The 20,797-nt window shown below is 35.1% G+C and overlaps 2 protein-coding genes and 1 pseudogene across 3 annotated transcripts; 2 read left to right on the top strand and 1 right to left on the bottom strand.

Moving 5' to 3' along the window:
• The first annotated feature begins 1,553 nt into the window (after window positions 1–1,553).
• On the top strand, window positions 1,554–8,896 carry LOC125219598 (ion channel CASTOR-like). Of its 2 annotated transcripts, none has more exons than XM_048121617.2 (12): window positions 1,554–2,071; window positions 2,186–2,257; window positions 3,243–3,854; window positions 4,133–4,315; window positions 4,566–4,625; window positions 4,728–4,931; window positions 5,097–5,345; window positions 6,341–6,439; window positions 6,814–7,008; window positions 7,175–7,267; window positions 7,962–8,228; window positions 8,341–8,896. In XM_048121617.2, the coding sequence occupies exons 1-12, from the start codon at window positions 1,631–1,633 to the stop codon at window positions 8,557–8,559; spliced, it is 2,694 nt and encodes an 897-aa protein (XP_047977574.1). In that variant the 5' UTR covers window positions 1,554–1,630; the 3' UTR covers window positions 8,560–8,896. The 2 variants fall into 2 exon arrangements, with proteins under 2 accessions (XP_047977574.1, XP_047977573.1); XM_048121616.2 differs by lacking the exon at window positions 6,341–6,439 and adding an exon at window positions 6,497–6,595 and having other exon boundaries at window positions 1,556–2,071.
• A 100-nt stretch (window positions 8,897–8,996) lies between these two features.
• On the top strand, window positions 8,997–10,006 carry LOC148934092 (uncharacterized; annotated as a pseudogene).
• A 119-nt stretch (window positions 10,007–10,125) lies between these two features.
• LOC125219599 (uncharacterized) lies at window positions 10,126–13,422 on the bottom strand. Its single transcript, XM_048121619.2, has 5 exons — window positions 13,274–13,422; window positions 12,551–12,652; window positions 11,292–11,433; window positions 11,172–11,218; window positions 10,126–10,436 (listed from the first exon to the last, which is right to left on the bottom strand). The coding sequence occupies exons 1-5, from the start codon at window positions 13,358–13,360 to the stop codon at window positions 10,230–10,232; spliced, it is 585 nt and encodes a 194-aa protein (XP_047977576.1). The 5' UTR covers window positions 13,361–13,422; the 3' UTR covers window positions 10,126–10,229.
• Window positions 13,423–20,797: the final 7,375 nt, after the last annotated feature.

The raw sequence follows: 20,797 nt of genomic DNA, 5'->3' as shown, positions 1-20,797 counted from the left end.
ACGAGTGCTTCAAACAATCCTTATGGTTGGAGTGAGCAAGAAGACATGGCATTAATGTTTGCTTAGTGTTTACTGAGCACAAATGCAATTATTGGCACCAACCAAACTAGTGCCAATTTATGACACAATGTTCTTGATATGTATGAGCAAACAAGAAAAGAAAATCCAAGAATGAGCTAACAAAGAAGTTCGGAGTCATTGAGACAATGCTACAAACGATTCAACACAAATGTCTCAAAGTGGATTGGTGCATACAAACATGCGCATGATCGAGCTACGAGTGACCAGTCTAATGAGGACATTGAGAAAACCGCTCAACAACTATGTGGTAAGAGCAAGTGTACTCACCATAAGGTGTTTGAGGAGGAGATGAGACACAATCCCAAGTGGAAATTAAAATTGAATAGCACCGGTTCAACGCGTTTCCAGCTAGATGAAGATAGTCTTAAAGAAATTCGTGGGAGCTGGAAGAGGTAGAGGACTAGTGAGGAAGGAGGACCTCAAATCGACTCCATTTCTGAGAGTCGTTCTTCAACATTGCAACTACCTATTGGAAGAGATCAAGCTAAGGCTAAGGCTAAAAGAAAAGGCAAAGAAGGTGCAACACCATCATATACAATTCCTAAAGATTTCACTGCAGCACCGCGTGAAATGAGAGTCACACGGGAAAGAGAATGTGTTATTTTGGAACAGAACATCAAGGCAACTATCCTTACTCCGCTGATGGCTAGGAGGGACTTAAATCCAGAAGAAGAAGATCTGAAACGCGATCTAATAGCAGAACTGTTTGGGAAGCGGTCGTAGTTTATCTGTTTTTAATGTATGTTTCTTAGTATGTAACTTTCAACTTCTGTTGCTTAGTATGTCAGCTTCAATTTCCGTTGCTTAGTATGTCAGCTTTAATTTATGTTGCTTAGTGTGTAACCTTTAATTTTCGTTGTTTAGTATGTAACCTTTAATTGCGTTGCTTATGTAACTTCTAGTTTATGTGATAAGCCCTTTAATCAAAACATGAATAGATGAAATGTGCTCACAAGTGGTGAAAGAATCCAATGACATCCCATGTGATCAAGAAAATTAAAGAATGACTAAATGACACGTTATTTTCTATCAGAAGTGGTGGTGGAATCCAATGACATTCCTGTGATCACGAAAATCAAAATATGACTACATGACAAATCATTTTCCATCATAAGTGGTGGTGGAATCCAATGGCAACTCATGTGATCACGAAAATAAAAGTATGAATACATGACAAGTTATTTTCTATTCCAAGTGGTGATGGAATTCTATGACATCCTGATCACGAAAATCAAAGTGTGATTCCATGACAAGTCATTTTTTTTATCACAAAAATGGTGGTGGAATCCTATATTTTTTAGTAAAATAAGATAGACAGAGAAACAAATGATTAAAAATATTTTTAGTAAATCCTATAGTATTATGGAGTAATAAGCTTTTAAAAAGAAAAAGAGAAGTCATAATTTTAAGATCAAAATGAGCGTATCAAAAAATTTAAACTACCTGATTGTGAATGATGTAAGAGGTAGGTTGGTGGATTATTGGTCAATCAATACTAAACATTTTATAGTTATCAAATTACTCTTCGCAGTCTCGTGGAATTCCAAACATGTCCACAAACACCGACGGATCGCCGCCATCGACCTCATCGGCGGCGGCAACCACGACAAGAGACTGGATTTTCCCTTCATACTCATTCGTCCACTCCACGCATAACATCCGGAGAACCCCTAGAAGAAGGAGATTCTCTTCCTACCATCCACCGCCGTCGCAGCAATTCAACTCCACCGCCGCGGCGTCTTCCACCGAAGACGCCTCTAATTCCTTCACCACTATCTCTCCGAGCTATAGACCACAGAGTTCGGAGTTTCGCAATTACCAGAAGTCAACGAGGTTGGTGGCTGGTCGTCCAGACGACCCCGCGCCAGCGCCTGTCAGGTCGAACGACGCCGTTTCTCCGGAGACTCGATCAGCATATTTGGAGAAGACATTTTCGAATTTTTTTAGAGGCGGCTTGAGAATTCGACCGCGGCTTGCCTTTTCTGTTTCAGTGAGTTAGTCCTCTTCTCTACTCCGTGTGTACTTAGCAACGTACAACTCTGATACGCTGAGGTACTACTTTTTATGTCCTCTTATCTTCTGATGTTGATGTTTTGCAATGCAGATAGTGACAACGGTGTTGTCTTCATTGTTGAGCAAAAATTTTACATTGCACAAAGAGGTTACTCAGTTGCAGGTAGTTATGGCAGCTACAAGTTCGTTTAGGTCACGTTTCTCATTTGCATCAATTTGATTTTGTGCTGTGTTATATCATTTCATGGGGATCTTTCACATGAATTTAACAAAATTGAACAACGCAATGTATTAACATACCGAAACAATAGTCGTTTCTATAATTGGCTGTTTGCTATACTATGATGCTACTCAGCTACTGGTGCTTTTTGTAACTTATGCATGATTTATAATGATCCTGTAAATTTGTCTCTATTGATCTCATTTCTTAAACAAAGAATGCTGCTGTAGGTAATATGGAATTATTATTTTCTAATGTAGAGTTCCAATTAATGCATTTGATAGAAAACTTAAAGGCAGAAAAAAACAGTTCTGAATTATGATTTGTTCCATTACTTAGCTGTTAGTACAAGAAGAAGCTACCATTTAAACCAGTTTTATTTGACTATAAGAGTTTGAACTCTGGATGGAAAAAAGTCTATATGCTCCCATCGGTAAGAAACAATATGTTACAGTCCACCATTCTGGTGGAGTTAAACATGTGTTTTTGTGATTAGTTACTTAGATACACAAAATAAGATACACAAACAACAAACTGTACTTGCATTTTCCAACTGTCGTTTTTCATCCTTAATGGATACAGGCTAGTAGGTCCTTTCTGTTTTGAAATTACACGTTACTACTGCCCTTAGATCGTACCCCGACAAATTGGTTGGAGGGGAAGAGTCTTACTAACTGACTTGAGTTTTGTCAACAATATATATGCTAGTAGTTATCAATAGTGCTTCTTTATAAAAAGTACTACTCCATTTGAATCGAATTATAAAGAAACTAAGTTCTACAATGAAGTGATTGCATTGCCGGTATATATTCTCTGTCAATTGCAAATCCTTGAGTATAGATGTTCGCATTTTCTGTTACCTTTATGTAATCTCACATATGCTCTCTACTGTACTATCTAATTTTTATTTCTTCACCATCATCTGTAGGGTCAAATTTCCAAGCTTAATGTTAGACTCAAACTATGCAATCTTTTGGACTCCACAGACATATACAACTCGACCCTGCACGATGTTTCTCTTGATCCAAGCAAGAGCCTGAAAATTGCAGCATTACTTGTTTCAATCATGTTACTAGTCCTCCCACTCTTCTTCTTGAAGTATGTTGATTATATTTCAAGCTCAAGAAGACAGATTGATAATAACTCAGAGGAAGTTTCCTTGAACAAGCAGCTAGCATACAGGGTTGATGTCTTTTTATCAGTTACCCCTTATGCTAAGCCTCTAGCATTGTTAGTTGCTACTTTGCTGTTAATATGTCTTGGTGGATTAGCACTGTTTGGTGTGACTGATGACAGTTTAGCTGATTCCCTTTGGTTATCATGGACATACATAGCAGACTCAGGAAATCATGCTAATTCTGAAGGCTTTGGTTCTAGACTAGTGTCTGTATCCATTAGTTTTGGTGGGATGCTTATATTTGCTATGATGCTTGGACTAGTTTCTGATGCGATTTCTGAGAAGTTCGACTCTCTGAGAAAGGGTAGAAGCGAAGTTGTTGAGCGGGATCATACTCTTATACTTGGGTGGAGTGATAAGTTGGTAAGCTCTCGTATTGTGTGCCCTAAACTGAAGAGGAAACCACTCACGTTCATGCTCCTGGTCATTCTTCTGTAGAATGTCTTCAATCATTTTAAAGCACAGTCGTTTCATTCAAACATGGTTCTAAATTTGTATTAAAACTACTAAATTGATTTTTTTTTTTTTTATCGAATTTCATTTCCAGTGATCACTTTCAAATCAACTTACCATGGTTAATGAGAGTTTGTGTGAAGAATTTTGGTTTTATTGATTGTAATGGACACATATTTTGTTTTCAGGGATCACTTTTAAATCAACTTGCCATAGCTAATGAGAGTTTGGGTGGAGGAACCGTGGTTGTGATGGCAGAGCACGACAAAGAAGAAATGGAGCTTGACATTGGTAAAATGGAGTTTGACTTTAGAGGAACATCTGTCATATGCAGAAGTGGAAGCCCTTTAATATTAGCTGACCTAAAAAAGGTATGCTCTTACAATATCTATATTTTAATGCGTATTGTTCCATGACAGTTCTCTATTTCAAACTTAATCTCAGATGCTAGAAATTTACTTATTTAATTTAAGTTGCTTTTGATTTATGACTACACATCTGACTATTTAATGTATATGATCCATGTATTTACTTGTAAATGTTGTGTTTGTTAGTGTGTATCTTATGGCTGGTCTAACATTATAATTTTAATGAGCAAACTAACTGGAAGATGTTCCACAGGTTTCTGTTTCTAAGGCTCGAGCAATAGTTGTCCTTGCTGAAGATGGAAATGCTGACCAGGTTAGTCAAATGGAGAATGAGTGCACCCCAACAATAAAACAATGTAATTTTATTTATTTAGTTTGTAATTTTGCTAACATTTGAGCTTTATGATCCATGTAGAGTGATGCTCGTGCGTTAAGGACAGTTCTAAGCCTTACAGGAGTTAAGGAAGGATTGCAGGCTCACATAGTGGTTGAATTAAGTGATCTGGATAATGAAGTTCTTGTTAAACTCGTTGGAGGGGACCTTGTTGAAACTGTTGTGGCACATGATGTAATTGGAAGGCTGATGATTCAATGTGCTCGGCAGCCAGGGCTCGCACAGGTCACCTTCTACATTACTTCTTGTTTGTATCATTAAACAGAAAAATTGCTGCTTTCAACATCATGTATTGATTGTTAAATGCGACTCCCTGGCACTTCTACATAGTTAATATTTAGCTCTACTTTTCCAATTTTATCTTATTACCTTCTGTAAACCGCAGTGCAGATATGGGAAGACATTCTCGGGTTTGAAAATTGTGAGTTCTATATTAAAAGATGGCCACAGCTGGATGGAATGCAATTTGAGGATGTTTTGATAAGCTTTAAGGAGGCCATTCCTTGTGGGGTGAAGGTAGCATCTAGTGGTGGAAAGATTATTCTGAATCCTGACGATTCTTATGTTCTGCAAGAAGGGGATGAGATTCTTGTTATTGCAGAGGATGATGACACATATTCTCCATCAGATCTGCCAATGGTATTTCTCTTTTCTTTTCTTTGCTAATATTTTAAGTGTATTTTTCTCGGTGGCTTCCTATGAACTATTCTGTCGTAAGAGAATCTAGCTGATAGTCAAATTTGTTGTTCTTTTACCTAACGATAATGTCATCATTTTTCAGAATTAAAGAGAAAGCCATCATTATTTAAGCTAATTATACACTCTAAACTCATAAATAATTAAGTGGCTCTTCGAAAACTTTATAATCGGATGTGAATTCTAACCTGGAATCCATGAGATTCTCTTAGCACTACTCTATTTGTATTTTCTGCATCTACTGAAAAGGTCCATTGATTAATGTAGCATTTCTCTTTCCTTCGATGTGGGCACTATGCTGCTTTCCTTTTCCTTCCTTCAGCATGGGTACCATCTGGTAGCATTTGCATTATAGTCTTCACATGCTCCATATTGTTACTGGTTCATGGGAGAATGAAAGTATGTCACGATAGCTAAAACTTGAATAATGACTGGACTCGTACAAGCATCTTATCTGATAAGCCACACCTCAGCTACATGCTTCAGGCCTATGGATATGCTTTTCTCAACTGTGTTACCAGTTCCATATTGCGCTATGGATATTAAAACCCACAATCATTGTATCAAATGATTATCGAAACCTTTCTGGAAGCAAAGAACTGCTAGGACTTCTGCTATCTAGTTAACTTCAGTAGTTCCAGTTAAATTCCTGCTTTGCCCAATAGATATAACAACAATATACTCTTTTCGAATCAGATTACTTCCAGGAATTCCTATATTCCTCAATTTCTTGTAATGAGAATGACAATCTGGGGAGCTTTTATTTCATAGTGGTATATCACATTAAAGCTGACCTAATAATGAAGAACGTAAAGTGGAATGGTAGGCTGGCAACTGTTGAAAGGCATGGTTTAGGACCAGTTCCTACCATGGAATTCAAGTCAGTGGGGCATACCATGGATCAAACTTACAGACACACAATTAATTTTATTATTCAGGTCAAAGATGCCAAATTCCTACTCGTTACCCCACTAGCAAGGAAGCCTCAGAAGATTCTACTTTGTGGATGGAGGAGAGACATTGATGATATGATTGTGGTAAGCCCTGTTTATAGAAGCTCCTAATTTCTTTTCTTCTTCAACTGAATGCTGCAGGTTCCGGGAGGAAATTTACCGGAGCATGAACTAATTCAAAAGTCTTTTGAGCGGATTCTTCTTTGCGGTTGGCGGAGAGATATGGAAGATATGATAACGGTAGAGAATGCCTTCAGAACTTCTCCAGAAAAGTTGAAATTTCTAGGGAGGCAACTGGCTATTTGCTGTTCTAATAAACTTCCCATCATGTGACTACAGTCCTTCAGTGAAAATATAATCAAATTTTAATCTCATCTATTGTTGTTAATACATCCATTTAAATTTACTAGATTAACACTTTCCGCTATCACAAAAAAACTCGTGTGGGTTTGTTTAAGGTACTGGATGCTTCTCTAGCACATGGGTCTGAGTTATGGATGTTCAATGAGGTTCCTGAGAATGAAAGGGAGAGAAAGCTTACAGATGGTGGCCTTGAGATTGACCGTTTGATGAACATCATACTTGTCCATCGCGAAGGAAATGCTGTCATACGGCGCCACCTAGAAAGTCTTCCATTGGAATCATTTGATTCAGTAAGCTGCATTTACCTTCGCGTACATCTTCAGAAATTATGTACTGACAATTGACATGTTATAATTACAATACCATTGCTTTCTTCAGCAACTGATCATTGTTCACTGCTGCAAACTATGTTTCTTCCTAAAGTTTGTAGTTATCATTGTTGTTTCTACCCTGCAGATATTGATTTTGGCTGATGAATCAGTAGAAGATTCTGCAATTCAGGCTGATTCCAGATCTCTTGCCACACTACTGCTAATACGTGACATTCAGGTAGCATATTGGATAGGGGATCTTCAATGTAGTTGTCATGTGACCTATGAAAATTACACCGACTCTTCATTTATTTTCCATGTTCCCTTGTTGATATTGTGTGAATTTTGATTGCGATTTCTTCATGATATATTTTTCAAATCACAGATTTGGCGCTTAGCAAACTGTCTTTTGCTACTATTTGTTGGATTACTTCTGAAGTCTGGTCACACTCGTAATGAACACGATTTCCAATGCACAATCCTCAAAAATATTTCTGTTGGTCTTAATACCCTCTTGAACTATGCTCAATATTTTGCCTTTGATAAGCAGCTAGGATTTAAGCTATGCAGCTGGTATTACAATATCTACTACAAAGGCCACTTTACCTTTGTCCTTAAACTCATTTACTCATATCTACTACTCCTATGACCTGCTTTTGGCTTTCTTTTGCTTTTTTTTAATGAAAAAAACTTGGTACCTCGTGGACCTTTTCTTTGGAAAAGGATAAAAAGAGACGCATGGATAACTAAAATTGATAAATCGAGCTACCACTGTAAGCGGTTGTGTTGTGCATATGAGCTCAATTTGTGTAGAGAAGATATATAGGATAATGATGAGATCAAAACATATATTTGTTTTCTTTTGGACCTACTTGAAAGCAAAAATGGCTTTTGAGATGAAACTAAACTAAATTTCTGATCTGGGTTTGCAGGCAAAGCGCCTTCCATACAGAGAAGCTATGGCATACCAGACCCATAGAGGTAGCTTCTCGCAAGGCTCATGGATTGGGGAAATGCAGCAGGCTTCGGATAAGTCGGTTATTATCAGTGAGATACTTGATCCGAGGACCAAGAACCTACTATCAATGTCAAAAATCAGTGATTATGTTCTGTCAAACGAGCTTGTCAGCATGGCACTGGCCATGGTTGCAGAAGATCGCCAGATAAATGATGTATTGGAAGAACTTTTTGCTGAAGAGGTAGGTTTCTGCTTGTGAAATCAATGTGGCGCATCCCATCCCGTTTCTCAGTGGAACTTATGTTTTATGTTCCTTTGCAAATAAAATAACAAGAAGCTTTCATTTCTTACAGGGCAATGAGTTGCACATAAGAGCAGCAAACTTATACATTGAGGAAGGTGAAGAATTGAGTTTCTATGAGATTTTATTACGCGCTCGTCAAAGAAGAGAGATTCTGATTGGATACCGCCTGGCTGACACCGAGAAAGCTGTGATCAATCCTCCTGCCAAAGACGAGAGAAAAGTATGGTCACTGAAGGATGTCTTTGTAGTGATAGCTGAGAAGGAATGAGCTACGCTGCTCTATGCGTCGGTATGTGCTCTCCTTTGTACAAGTAACGTGCCTCGAAGGCTTGAGCTCTGGTTGTTGCATCCGAGATATTGAAGTCCGTTGGTTCATAGAGTTGAGTTTGGCTTGAGCAAAAGTGGGCGATCGATCACCTTTTAGAGTGAAAATTCATTTTTGCGTACATCATCACGTATATAACATGCAACACTTGTACAGCATTCATGAGAGGATATAAGATTTGGTTGTAAGTTTTGTGAATTCATTGTCTCCTGCGTCCTGACAACAAAAATACAGTTTTTCGATTCCATCATATATCCACATTTTTACAATTTCATTTTCAGCCTATTGGATTGTCAAACAAGAGCACGAGATTGCATAATGACAACATTTGCACTGACATCAAAATATCAAATCTAACACAAAAACAAATCTTTGATTGGACAAGTATGCGCTCACATAGTAACATCTTTTTTAAATGAGACACTTATTAAGAGGTGGGTGGCAGAATATCGTCGCTGAATAAGCTCACTAACAAAGACGCCAAAGAGTGGGAAGTGAGCATTGCTTGCTTTCTGAGGTTTGCTATCATTGAATTGGGTAACAGGGGCCCCACAAGATTAGACCTTATCACAGAGCAACGGCAACTAATGAAGTCTCAACACCAAATTGAAGCAAAGCCAACAATATTCACAAACCAAATTTCTTGGTGAACGTAAAAATCTCTACTCTTCTAAATCCCCCAAACATAAAACTAGGTACTAAATAACCATGGCCCATATAGTCCCTGTTACTCCCTCAATCTCTACATTCTCTAGAAAAACATCAAATTTCACATATCCATTTCACAAATTCTATGCTTGCACCACTGCAGTTCCACAACAGAAAACAGCTGTGCAAAGAAGGTTTGCATCTACATTTGCTTCTATAATTTTGCACATGCAAACTTTATCAGTACATAAATCATCTAGTGCAAACTCTTAAGATGTTTGGTTCCAATTCAACCTTACTACTATGATTTTGTTGATGGTTGTAAATTTTTAAAACATTTTGCTTTCTAAGTTGAAATATGGAGTGCAGGGATGTTGCACTAGGCTTAGACGGATTGGTGTTGGGACTCAGTATTGTTGGTGGAAAACTGGAAATGCATGGGGTACCGCTAGTCGGCCGCCATGGCCACCACCAGTAGAGAAAAAGGTCCAAATGTGACTGGTTTGGCAGCAAAGGTTCTTGCAAGCAAGAAGAGGAAAGAAGCCATGAGAGACACTATTGCTTAGCTTACAGATAAAGGAAAGGTCATTCAGGATACACCTCAATAGGGCATGTTTACCAGAATTAGCTTGCCTACCTGATTCTGTTCATTGCCAGAAGCTCGCCTGATTGTAGATGAACATGGTAGCATAAGCAAATGAAATGCAAGGGGGAAGAATAACAGCACATAATGGCGCAACCTTCTCGTTGCCAATCTCTTTTACCTACATTAACAATTGCTGGTATTGATATATCACAAAGTTCTGACCTGCAACTTACTGTTCTTAAAATAAGTAAATGGGAGAGTCATATGCAGAGACATTTTGCAACATCATTCAAGACATGTACTTCACATAGGGAAATGGGATGAAGGAATCTTGTGTTAAGAGTGATAAAACAAATATAGTATATCTTGACCAAATATATCAGCCTTTCAGGCTTCCAAAAAATCTAGAAAGGGGCAAGGGGCCATCAGCCTCTTTATCTGCTTTGCTCGAGTGCTTTGATCTTGATCTTGAGCTTTTCCTTTTCTCCTTCTTCCTTCTCCTCGATCTTTTTGCTTCTCTCTCGTCATCGTCAGTGCTTGATGTTTCCGATGAACTTGAACTAGAATCTGACGATCTCCGTGAATGCTACAACCAAGCCAAGTGTTGAGTATTCAGTTTGTAAATAATGCACGTATATACCAAATGATGCAGTGATTTAATGATGCAGTTTGTAACTCGAATATTAATAATGCATGTATACCTAATGATGCAGTGATTTAAAACTCGAATATTCAAATTGTTCAGTATCTCATCAGGTGTAAATGAATATATGGGAGAGGAGAATCACCTATTACTGTAAACTTTCCAAAATACCCAGCAAATCTCACATACTCCATATGATATAACAGGGGCAGGGGTGAAGTTGGCGGGACAAAAGGAAATGTACAAAAAAAATTTGGGGGCTAAATAAATAAGAATACATTTATAACTCCCCTACAATGCCTAAGAAAGATCCATCCTTGCAAATAACCAAAGTTGTTTATGTTGATAGAAGGCTCCCGACATCAGCTATAGCCTATGGTGGCGTTCGGTTGCCATGACTAATAATCATGAGACTATCCATCTAGGATTACGTTGTGGGATTATTTTAGCTGGAGGGGGGAGGGTATGACTAATTATCATGAGACTATCCATCTAAGATTGAGTTGTAGGGTTCAATCTTATGAACCAAACATGATACATATTTAATCATGAGATTTAATCTTGGCAACCGAACACCCCCTATATGTACTACGAAAACACTAATTTCCAATAATTTTTCATGTTATAAACTATGAGATGGCATTTTGGAAAAACTTAGCAGCTAAAAGGTTTATGTACCTTCCGCTTCTTGCTGCTATGCTTTCTCGAATCTCTCTCCTTTTTATCTGCAAGAAGTCAACAACACTCAATAATCAATAATTTCATAAAGCTAGAGGACAAAATTATCCAATTTATTACCCTTTTTGTGGCTTCCTTTGCTGCTTGAGTAGTTACTCCCGCGAGCAAGTTTACGTGCCCGTTCAGCATCCAGCTGAGCTCTATACTCAATCATCATCCTGTCTTTATCTGCTTCCAATTCTCCTTTTTTCAACGCTTCTTCCTAATAATTGCAGCATTAGATCTAGGCACATACAAACGACAAATAAATAAAACTTGGTAGAAATGAAAGTTTAGTCTCAGCAAGAAATCAAGGAGAAGTGGTAGAGTTTTAAATTAAACAATACTATGTGGTAGAATGAATACTGCAACTAGCAGTAGAGTAGTCCCATCATGAAAGGCACATGATGGTAGGTACTTTGCTCTAAATCTTACCATCTTATAGATTGTTTATAGTCTGTCATATAAATGCTGTTATAAACATCTCATTTGCTATAAAGATAGTTACACATCATGGATTTTCAATAAAACATGGAGTAGTAATTAATTTGCTTTAACCTAAATTTTCAAGTTAGTCATAATTATTCATAACTTAGATCTTCGATTTCTCCCAATTCAATTAAATCAGCCACAATTAGTCCTGACTCCTGAGATAAGTTTATCCCTCCCATCAGCAATTATCCTATAATAATAGATCTCCCGCAGCCCCGCTCAATATAGCATCCAAAATAATTACCAAAACCACCTCTAATTTACTCTGGGGATTACAGCTAAAAGAAGTCATTTTGTCAAGATTACTACAAGTTTACAACTACTGCAATGACAACCAGCTGCAAAAACAGTTATCAATTTATTTTGATTGCTCTCAATCCTACTACTACTAAGGTTAGCATAAATCACATGTAATTCTTTTTATCACACCTCATGTTTGAAAGGCACATCACCTTGCACCTAAAAATTTCGAGCCTTTGCACCTTGGTGCAGTTAGCACCTTAAATTACTATGGTGACAAATCATACTATCCAATGATGATATATGCAACAGTCTATCACGGTCCCTTTCAATTAGACTATCCCATCCAATAAGTCCAAGGTCACCCCAAATAGCACATGTTTGCTATCACTCACCCAAAATTTTCCAGTAGTTACATTGTTTCTATTACTCATCCCACAATATTAATGCTTCAAGATGTTATTAGGGTTTAGCAATATGCCAAAGAGAATAGGAGGAACATCGGGTCAACAAACTAATATGAGAAGAACAGAGTATAACAAAAATATGTCAGGAGAATGCATAAAGATTGTAGAATAGACATGAAAAGAAAGCTTATAAGTGATCACCTTCTGTTTCTTTTTATACTCCTCCCATGTAACTGTATGCGAAGTTTTGAGACTTGCCAATCGAGCAGCATGCCACTCTGGTGAATGAAATGAACTATCAACCTGAAACTTTTCTCATCAGATATATTTCCAAGCTTCTCCATGATGCAATTCTAAGTAGTATGCATATCTGTTCTAAAAAACAGTAAGAATTAAGTGAAGCAGTTTTCTTTTACACAATTATATTAAACGGAAAGCATGTCCTTTATTGAATGAAAAAACTGAAGAACTATATCTCCACAGTAAATCACACTGGTAAACAAGGTTTGTAGACACCCAATTGAAGCCTACACGCTTTGAAGATTGTATCTAAGCAACCAATTTAAGCCTGCACGCTTTGAAGATTGTAACTGAACAACAAACAACTTGACCAGAAGCAATGAGGAAAACTCAAAATGAAGTAAAAATCTCAAATACAATCGAGCTCCAAATACCTAATTCGAGCTCCAAATACCTAATTCGAGAAAAACTAGTACCACTAATTTCTTAATTATAATACTGTTCATCAGTTCCAATCATTTCAACCTAATCAAAAGTTTCTGCTGAAACCGACAAATTCATAAGGGTTCCAATTCAGATTCCTTATATATACAAATCACCGACATATTTCAATTCGTTCATCAACAAAACAGAGGTAATAGATAGTGAAGCAGTAAGGAAGGGAAGGAGGTAACGAAAACGAACCAAGCCATCCTCAGCCTCTTCAGGCCCGGCTGAGGTCGAGCCAAGCCGGCCTCTCTGCATAGCTTTGTAGGCTTGATTTTTCCCCATTTTCTTTGAGCATCAATTTTTGTGTATTTTGCGATATTTATTCACTCTCTACAAAAGATTGACGGGAGAGGGAAACTAATTCAGATTTTGAATATTTATAGGAATTAAATTAAAGCTAGGAGTACAATTTATTGAAAAACATATTATTAATACATTTTATTTTAGACTAAAGTCCAAATTAGTCCTATGCATTTACAAGAATAAAATTTTAGTCCTATACATTAAATCGTTTAAAATTTTACCTTTTGGTCACAAATAATATATTTTGATTCGGTAAAAAACTTGATGGTCAAACATAATTTGACCAAATTTGTGACTTAATATTGAATTTAAATAGCTTGATTAATCTAATTAATATTAATTCGATTGACCTAAACACAACTAATTAGGCTAATCAGGCTAATTAGATTCAAAATTACGTCATTAATTTGGTCAAATCATCATTAAATTTTTAATAGAATTGTCAATTTTGGACCAAAATACATTAGTTGGGATCAAAAGATAAAAAGATTTAATGTATAGGATTAAAAAAAAATTAGGACATAGTAGGGGACCAATTTTGGCATTTAGTATATTATTGGGCTATTCTACAATTTTTTTACCCCAGTGACCCCGTCCCACAAGAATATACACTCTTGTTTTTAGTCCGATCCACAAGAATATGCACCTTCTAAATTTGGAAACTCTATTATCTGTAATGAAGTTAATGAATTTTCTTTTTACTTCTCTTATTTTACTAATTGTGCATTAAAACCCATGTCTAACTGAAAGGACATCTTTTTGTGGTGCGGAGAGAGTATTTCATTAGATATTCGTACTAATATATTTTATTTTATTAAATCCTTTTAAATTTTTTGTTTCAACTGTTGGGGTTTGTATACTAAAAGATGCTTCGAGCGTACATGCCTTTGTACAGTCAACTTGTGCATGTATACGAGAAACGCCACGTCCACGTGTTTACCTAATTATGAGAATAAATAATATAATATAATGGTTTATTATTGAAATATGATAAATAAGTCTAAGGCTTTTTACTAAGAAGGTCAAGAAGGTAAATTCGATGAATCTCCTCATGAATTTTCCAGTAGGGGACTTGGTCAGATCTAGTAAGAAGAAAAACGTATTCACAATTTAGATAAGCTTTGGCTACCTATTGGTACGGTTGCGGTGTTTGTGATAATTCTCTCTTACCCAAGACGAGATTAGTAACACCGGTGTGCTAAAGCACTGAAAGAATCTATTACGAAATGTATTCTTTATTGCTATATATTGTAAGAACATATTTCAGAAATTTTAGTATTTTCTAGTTTATGAAATTAATATCAATATTGTTTATTCAGTCATACGCCACTTTGACTTATCAATATGTGAGAGTTTGTATGTAACTTAAGTTCATGATATCATGGGTGGTAGTAATTGAATAACATGAAGGTATTAGAATATTATTTCATAGAATTCGTGTGCCCAGTGTGGTATGATTAAATCCCTAAAAGGATGATCCCCAATGAGGTGTTTGAAAAAGGAATTTATTATTCAGAAATCTGCGCAATTGGAATTTATTCCACGAATAATAAATAAAGTTTCAAACTAGAAAACTTTTTGGAGAATTAATTTAATTGTAGTCACATAGCAGACAAAAGAATTAAATTGACGGATCAAGATAATATTAAACTCGAAAAATATTGTAAAATAAAATGGACCCAAGTTATTTGTAATTTGGTGATTTAGGTGGGAGTGCAATATTATTCTTTAGTGGAACAAAATAATATTACATTGATAATATATTAAATCACGTGTCATTTGATTTAATTAGTTAATTATCTAATGGGTGAGCCCAACACCTAAATCATTCCATGGATCCCCTTACTAGCCCATTTAGTCTATTATAAATAGTGATGAGATGTGGAAACCCTAGAATACACAACACATTACATAACACACACAAAACCCTAGACCTAATAGCGGAAAATCGGCGCCTCTCTCTCTCACTTTCGTGTCTAGCACGTGGGAGAATTAGCCAATTAGGGTGTGATCTTTGTTCTTGATCTATCCTAATTCATAGGATTAGATCGAGGCAATCTCGTGTTTTGTGATTGGTTTTCCCTAGATCTCTTCAAGACTATTATTGATTATTCAAGATCTGCCCACACGGATGAGTGATCAAGGACAAGGGAATAGTACGTGGTCGATAAACCAAGGATCTCCGGGTGGTGCAGCTAGAAACGTCGATCCTTTGATAGATCAAGAGGTAACGATCGAATCTACATCAAATTGCATGATTATGTATTTTTGATGTGTTATATCTATAGATCTATGTTTATTGCATGAAATGAGAATCGAATGCATAATCACCTAAATAGATCGGTTAAGGACTTGTTTATTTTCCGTGTCTTCCACTACGGTAGCCCCAACATCAACATATACTTTTAGTAATACATTTTTATTTAAAAAGGTCTTTGATTGAATATTTATTTAACAAATTTTATAATTTAATTAATTTTTTGTGTTAATTAAATAAATCAATGGCATCAACCGTGTGTTTGTATATGGGATAATGCAACCGTGAGTATATATTAAATTTGTTCAGAAATTAGAGAAATAGCCTAACATAAATCAACCCAAAAGAATAACCATATACTCTCTCCGTCCACGTAAAATAGGGCATTTTGTGAATGACACAAATTTTAATGTAGAATTGGTAAAATAAGAGAGAAGGGAAAAAAAGTAAAAGAGAAGGAAAAAAAAAGTAAAAGATCAATGTTTTAAAAATCGGATCGGCCGGTGAACCGGGGAGGCTACTGGTTCACGGTTCAACCGGTCCGACCGGTTCAATCACTGGTCGAACCGTTTTACCTTGCAAATATAAAATTAAATATGCTCTTACAAAATATACTCCCTCCGTCCGTGATTAGGAGTCCTGGTCACTTTTGCACACCCATTTTATAAAAATGATAAAAAAATAGTTAAAGTGAAGAAATGGTAAAGTAAAAGAGAGAATAATGTTGAGAAGACTCTTCTCAACATTATTCTCTCTCTTACTTTACCATTTCTCCACTTTAACTATTTTTTATTATTTTTATAAAACGGGTGCGCAAAAGTGACCGGGACTCCTAATCGCGGACGGAAGGAGTATTAAATTTAGTGAGTAATATATTACAATTAATATTAACATATAACAAAAACATATATTAAACATTTTAAGTAAATTAAATATTAAGAGTATTTAAAGTAAGTTAATGGTAAAATTTAAATATTTATTAAATATATAAATTTTTAATTAATGTAGCCAAAAAAAGTACATATTTTACATATAATAAACAGATAATATTCATATTATCTCAAAACATTTATGTGGTGAAATAATATTATAGACAATATATAAAACTAAACATCAATTTTTAGTTAATTTGGATAAATATATACTATAATAGTATTATTAGTTCTTACATAAATTAAACTTGAATTATTAGTAAATATGGAGTAATAAACTATATTTATAATATATACTCCATATTACATCAATAAAAATAAAATTTAGTGGCTTATAATTAAAATTAAACATATCATAACTAAAAATTATTTTAAAGTATAAAACTAAACACATATTATTAATTTGTGTGGACATAAAATTATAGAATTAATATATAACAATAATTAATGTTCACAATATTTCATTCAAGACAATGTGGTGGAGTGGTAGATGTGTTGGTTTCTTACCTAGAGGTCTAGGGTTCAATCCCCTCTAGTCTCATATTTTAAATAAGCTTTTAAACATAAAAATCGGTTTCCGGTTCAACCGGTCCGATCGGCCGGTTCTGATGGTTCAAGGCGGCTTATACTTTAAAGACCCAACTAACACTACAAAACAAGCTTTTAAACATAAAAACCGGTTTCCGGTTCAACCGGTCCGATCGGCCGGTTCTCATGGTTCAAGGCGGCTTAACATACTAACGGTTTTAGGAGCCGAACCGGACCGGACCAGCTGCCGATTCGCGGTCCGACTAAACTATGCTTTAAAGACCCAACTAACACTACAAAAAGGGTGGCTTTGGTCTTGAATATACGATTTTAGTCCTGCACATTATCTTTTGAATTTTCACATCCCAAACATTTTAATTCGGATCACAATCGGTATTAAACTAACAGTTCCGTCAATTTTTAAACGGTCAACGTTTTTAATCCGATTTTGACCAATTAATACTGTTAAATATGATTGCTAACTCCCTAATTATATCATTAATTATTTTGAAATTGAAAAAGTACTAGGATCTAATTTTAAGGAAGGAGGATTTCTGGATGCCATCGACGCAAGCGCAGGAGACATGGATTTTGAGGAAGAGCTGGGAGGGGAGGATGTGGTTCCCGATGTCGGGGAGGGAGATGTCGATGGAGTTGGCGAGGAAGAGGGAGATGGGCTCGGTGGAGAAGAGGGAGGCCACTTCGGAGACTTTGAGGTCGGTGTAGGGGGTACAAGCCGACGAGGGCGGGGCAGGAGGCGGAGTTGGAGCAGGGCTCGATGGTGGATTTGGCGGCGGCGGGTGTGATTGAGGTTAGGAGGAGGAGGGTGGCCGCGGCGAGCTGCATTTTGGTTTGGGAAAATGAAAAATATTCTTTTTTATTTAGCTAAAAAATATGTTATTCTTTTTTAGCTAAAAAATTATCATAGTTAACAGCATTAATGGATCAAAATCGGGTTAAAAACGTTGACGGAACTGTTAGTTTAGAACCGATTGTGATTCGAGTTAAAATGTTTGGGATGCGAAAATTCAATAAATAATGTCTAGGACCAAAATCGTAAAATAGACTGTTCAGGACTAATTTTGGCCTTTAATCTAATAAAATTACCGATATGTTATGCAATAACACTCTCTCTAATGTAAAAATAAGAATTACCAACAAGATTTTTCGTCCATAAAGTTATTTTGAAATACTTCTGAAGATAATACATGTTTTTAATACTTCCTCCATGCCATAAAAATATGACATTGGATATATAATGTGAATTAAGAAAAATTGGTTAAGTAAGAGAGAAGACGAGAATGGTTTGGTAAAGTAAGAGAGAGGAGGAGAATGATAGTTAAAGTAGTGTTAGTGGATAGTGAGACCTACGTTATTAAATTGAGTATAACTTTCCAAATATAGAATGCACATATTTTTGGGATAAAAATGGAAAGTGCATATATTTCTATGGGACGAAGGGAGTATAAAAATACTCCATTTAAAGTATTTTCATTTGTTAAATACTCCTTTCGTCCATGAATGAATGTCCCATATTTGACCGGCTTGGATTTTAAGAAATTGTTTGACTTTGTAAAGAAAATTGGATAGAAAAAGTCAGTGGAATGTGAGTTATACTTTTATATATTAGTTTTATAATAAAATGTGAGTGAAATGAGTTAGTGGAATGGGAGGTCCATCTATCAAATATAGTAAAAGTAAAATGAGAAATTTATTGGCGGAATGGACGAAAAAGTAAAAATACAACATTTAATAACGAACGGATGGACTAATAATTAGTATGACACACCCCATTATTTTACCATCATATCTAGATTATTATAATTTTTACTCCAATTAATGGAGATTGGAGGTCATATTTAACAGCCAAATAGACTATATTAGATTTAATTATACTATACTCTCACATGTATATATTTGTCCTATAAATTATCATCTCATAAAAATAGTCATTTTTTTACTATTTTGATTGATTCAATTAAATTAGTCTATTTTTAGTTTTGGTTATTTTTTTTTATCTGACGAGGAATATGTTTTTTCTCTTTCTACTAATTATTTACACCATTTGTCCGATATGTATCTCATTTTTTTCTCTTTTTGCTGTCCGATAATAAATATCTTATGTCATTTTTATCATTTTTGACACATGATCCTTATATGCCATTATTTATTATACTGATCTTTTATTATAAAATTTATATAAGAAAAATATTCCCCCCTTCCTCAAAATATGCACTTTAGGTTTGAGTGGTTTTAATGTAAAATAGGTAAAATAGGAGAGAGGTGAAGAGAAAAAGTAGTTAAAGTCCTGTTAGTGGAGAATATGTCATACCTCATTAGAGAAAAAAAACTTTTCAAAAATGAAACGAACTAAAAAAGAAAAAAGTGCATATTATTGTGGAACAGAGAGATATATTATATTGTGGGACACAAAGAGTATAATTTACCTTTCACTTACTTTTTCTGTCATTTTTTTTATGATCTTAAAAAAATGAAGATACATTTCTACACATTTTTACAAAACAAAAACTAAAAAATTCTAAAATTCGAACCACGTATATATATATAGGGGAGTGTTATATTGCTAACTTAATGCTTAATTGCTAACTACAACTCAATAATAGTCATTAGATATTCAAATTAAAGGCCTAGATAATCAACCACGAAATGTCAATACAATCAACAAAAAACGTCAATAAGGCCATAGGATTAATTCCAAAAAATATCAATAGGGGTATTAATGTCAAGTTAGTTATAACTAACTTTTAAAAGAAATCCCAAAACTTTAAATTCATATAACATATATCAAATTAAAGATAATTTTATAAGGATTCCAACGATATACTACATGCATATGTTCCGACGTCAAAATTTGAAAAAAAAAATCTAGAATTTTCGTATTTTTCGTACACAGTTAATGTCAATGCAGCTAAGATAACATGTCAATATAAAGCATATACAATGTCAATCCTAAATTTGTGTTGACATTATCAAAGCATTGTGTTGATATTTTCGAAACACTACATTGACATTTTCATCCAAAACCCTAATTTGCCGTTTTTTTTATCTTTTTCGATTTAATTAATAAAAACGAAAATTACACGTGGCAAATTATAGACCACACATTTTTTAAAATTATGTGGCCTTAAATTAATTGTAGTTAGCAATTAAATGATGAGTTAGCAATTAATCACTCCCATATATATATATATATATATATAGGGGCGCACTATGGTCAATAAGTGAAATTCTGTTAAAAATCAAAACAAATCTCGGCCCTTGAATCCTTAGATTGGATGGTTGTGATAAGCTACATTATTAGCCCAAGATGCTACATTATCAGTCGAGCTACATTATTAGACTAAAATGTTACATTATTGTACTAAAATAGTACATTATTAGCTAAGTTACATTATTTGACTAGCAATCTACATTACTAGATGACACGTGGCATTAATCTAACGGTTACATTACAAGATCCAATGACTGAGATTTGTTTTAATTTTTGACAGAATTACACTTATTGATCTGAACACGTCCCTATATATATATATATATATATATATATATATATATAGGATTGTGATCAATTGAGATTATTTAGACTAATTGAGAAATGAGATGCAATATCAGCCACTCATTTTTATTAAATGAGTGGTTCAGATTTTGCCACACAATAAATATTTTCAGATTAATTTA

The sequence above is a fragment of the Salvia hispanica genome, chromosome 1 (assembly GCF_029641045.1).
Source record: "Salvia hispanica isolate PSC_SH4W2 chromosome 1, Shi_PSC_v1, whole genome shotgun sequence".
NCBI lineage: Eukaryota > Viridiplantae > Streptophyta > Magnoliopsida > Lamiales > Lamiaceae > Salvia > Salvia hispanica.
The sequence above is the reverse complement of the archived record's forward strand: the minus strand, read 5'-3'. Positions and strand labels throughout refer to the sequence as shown.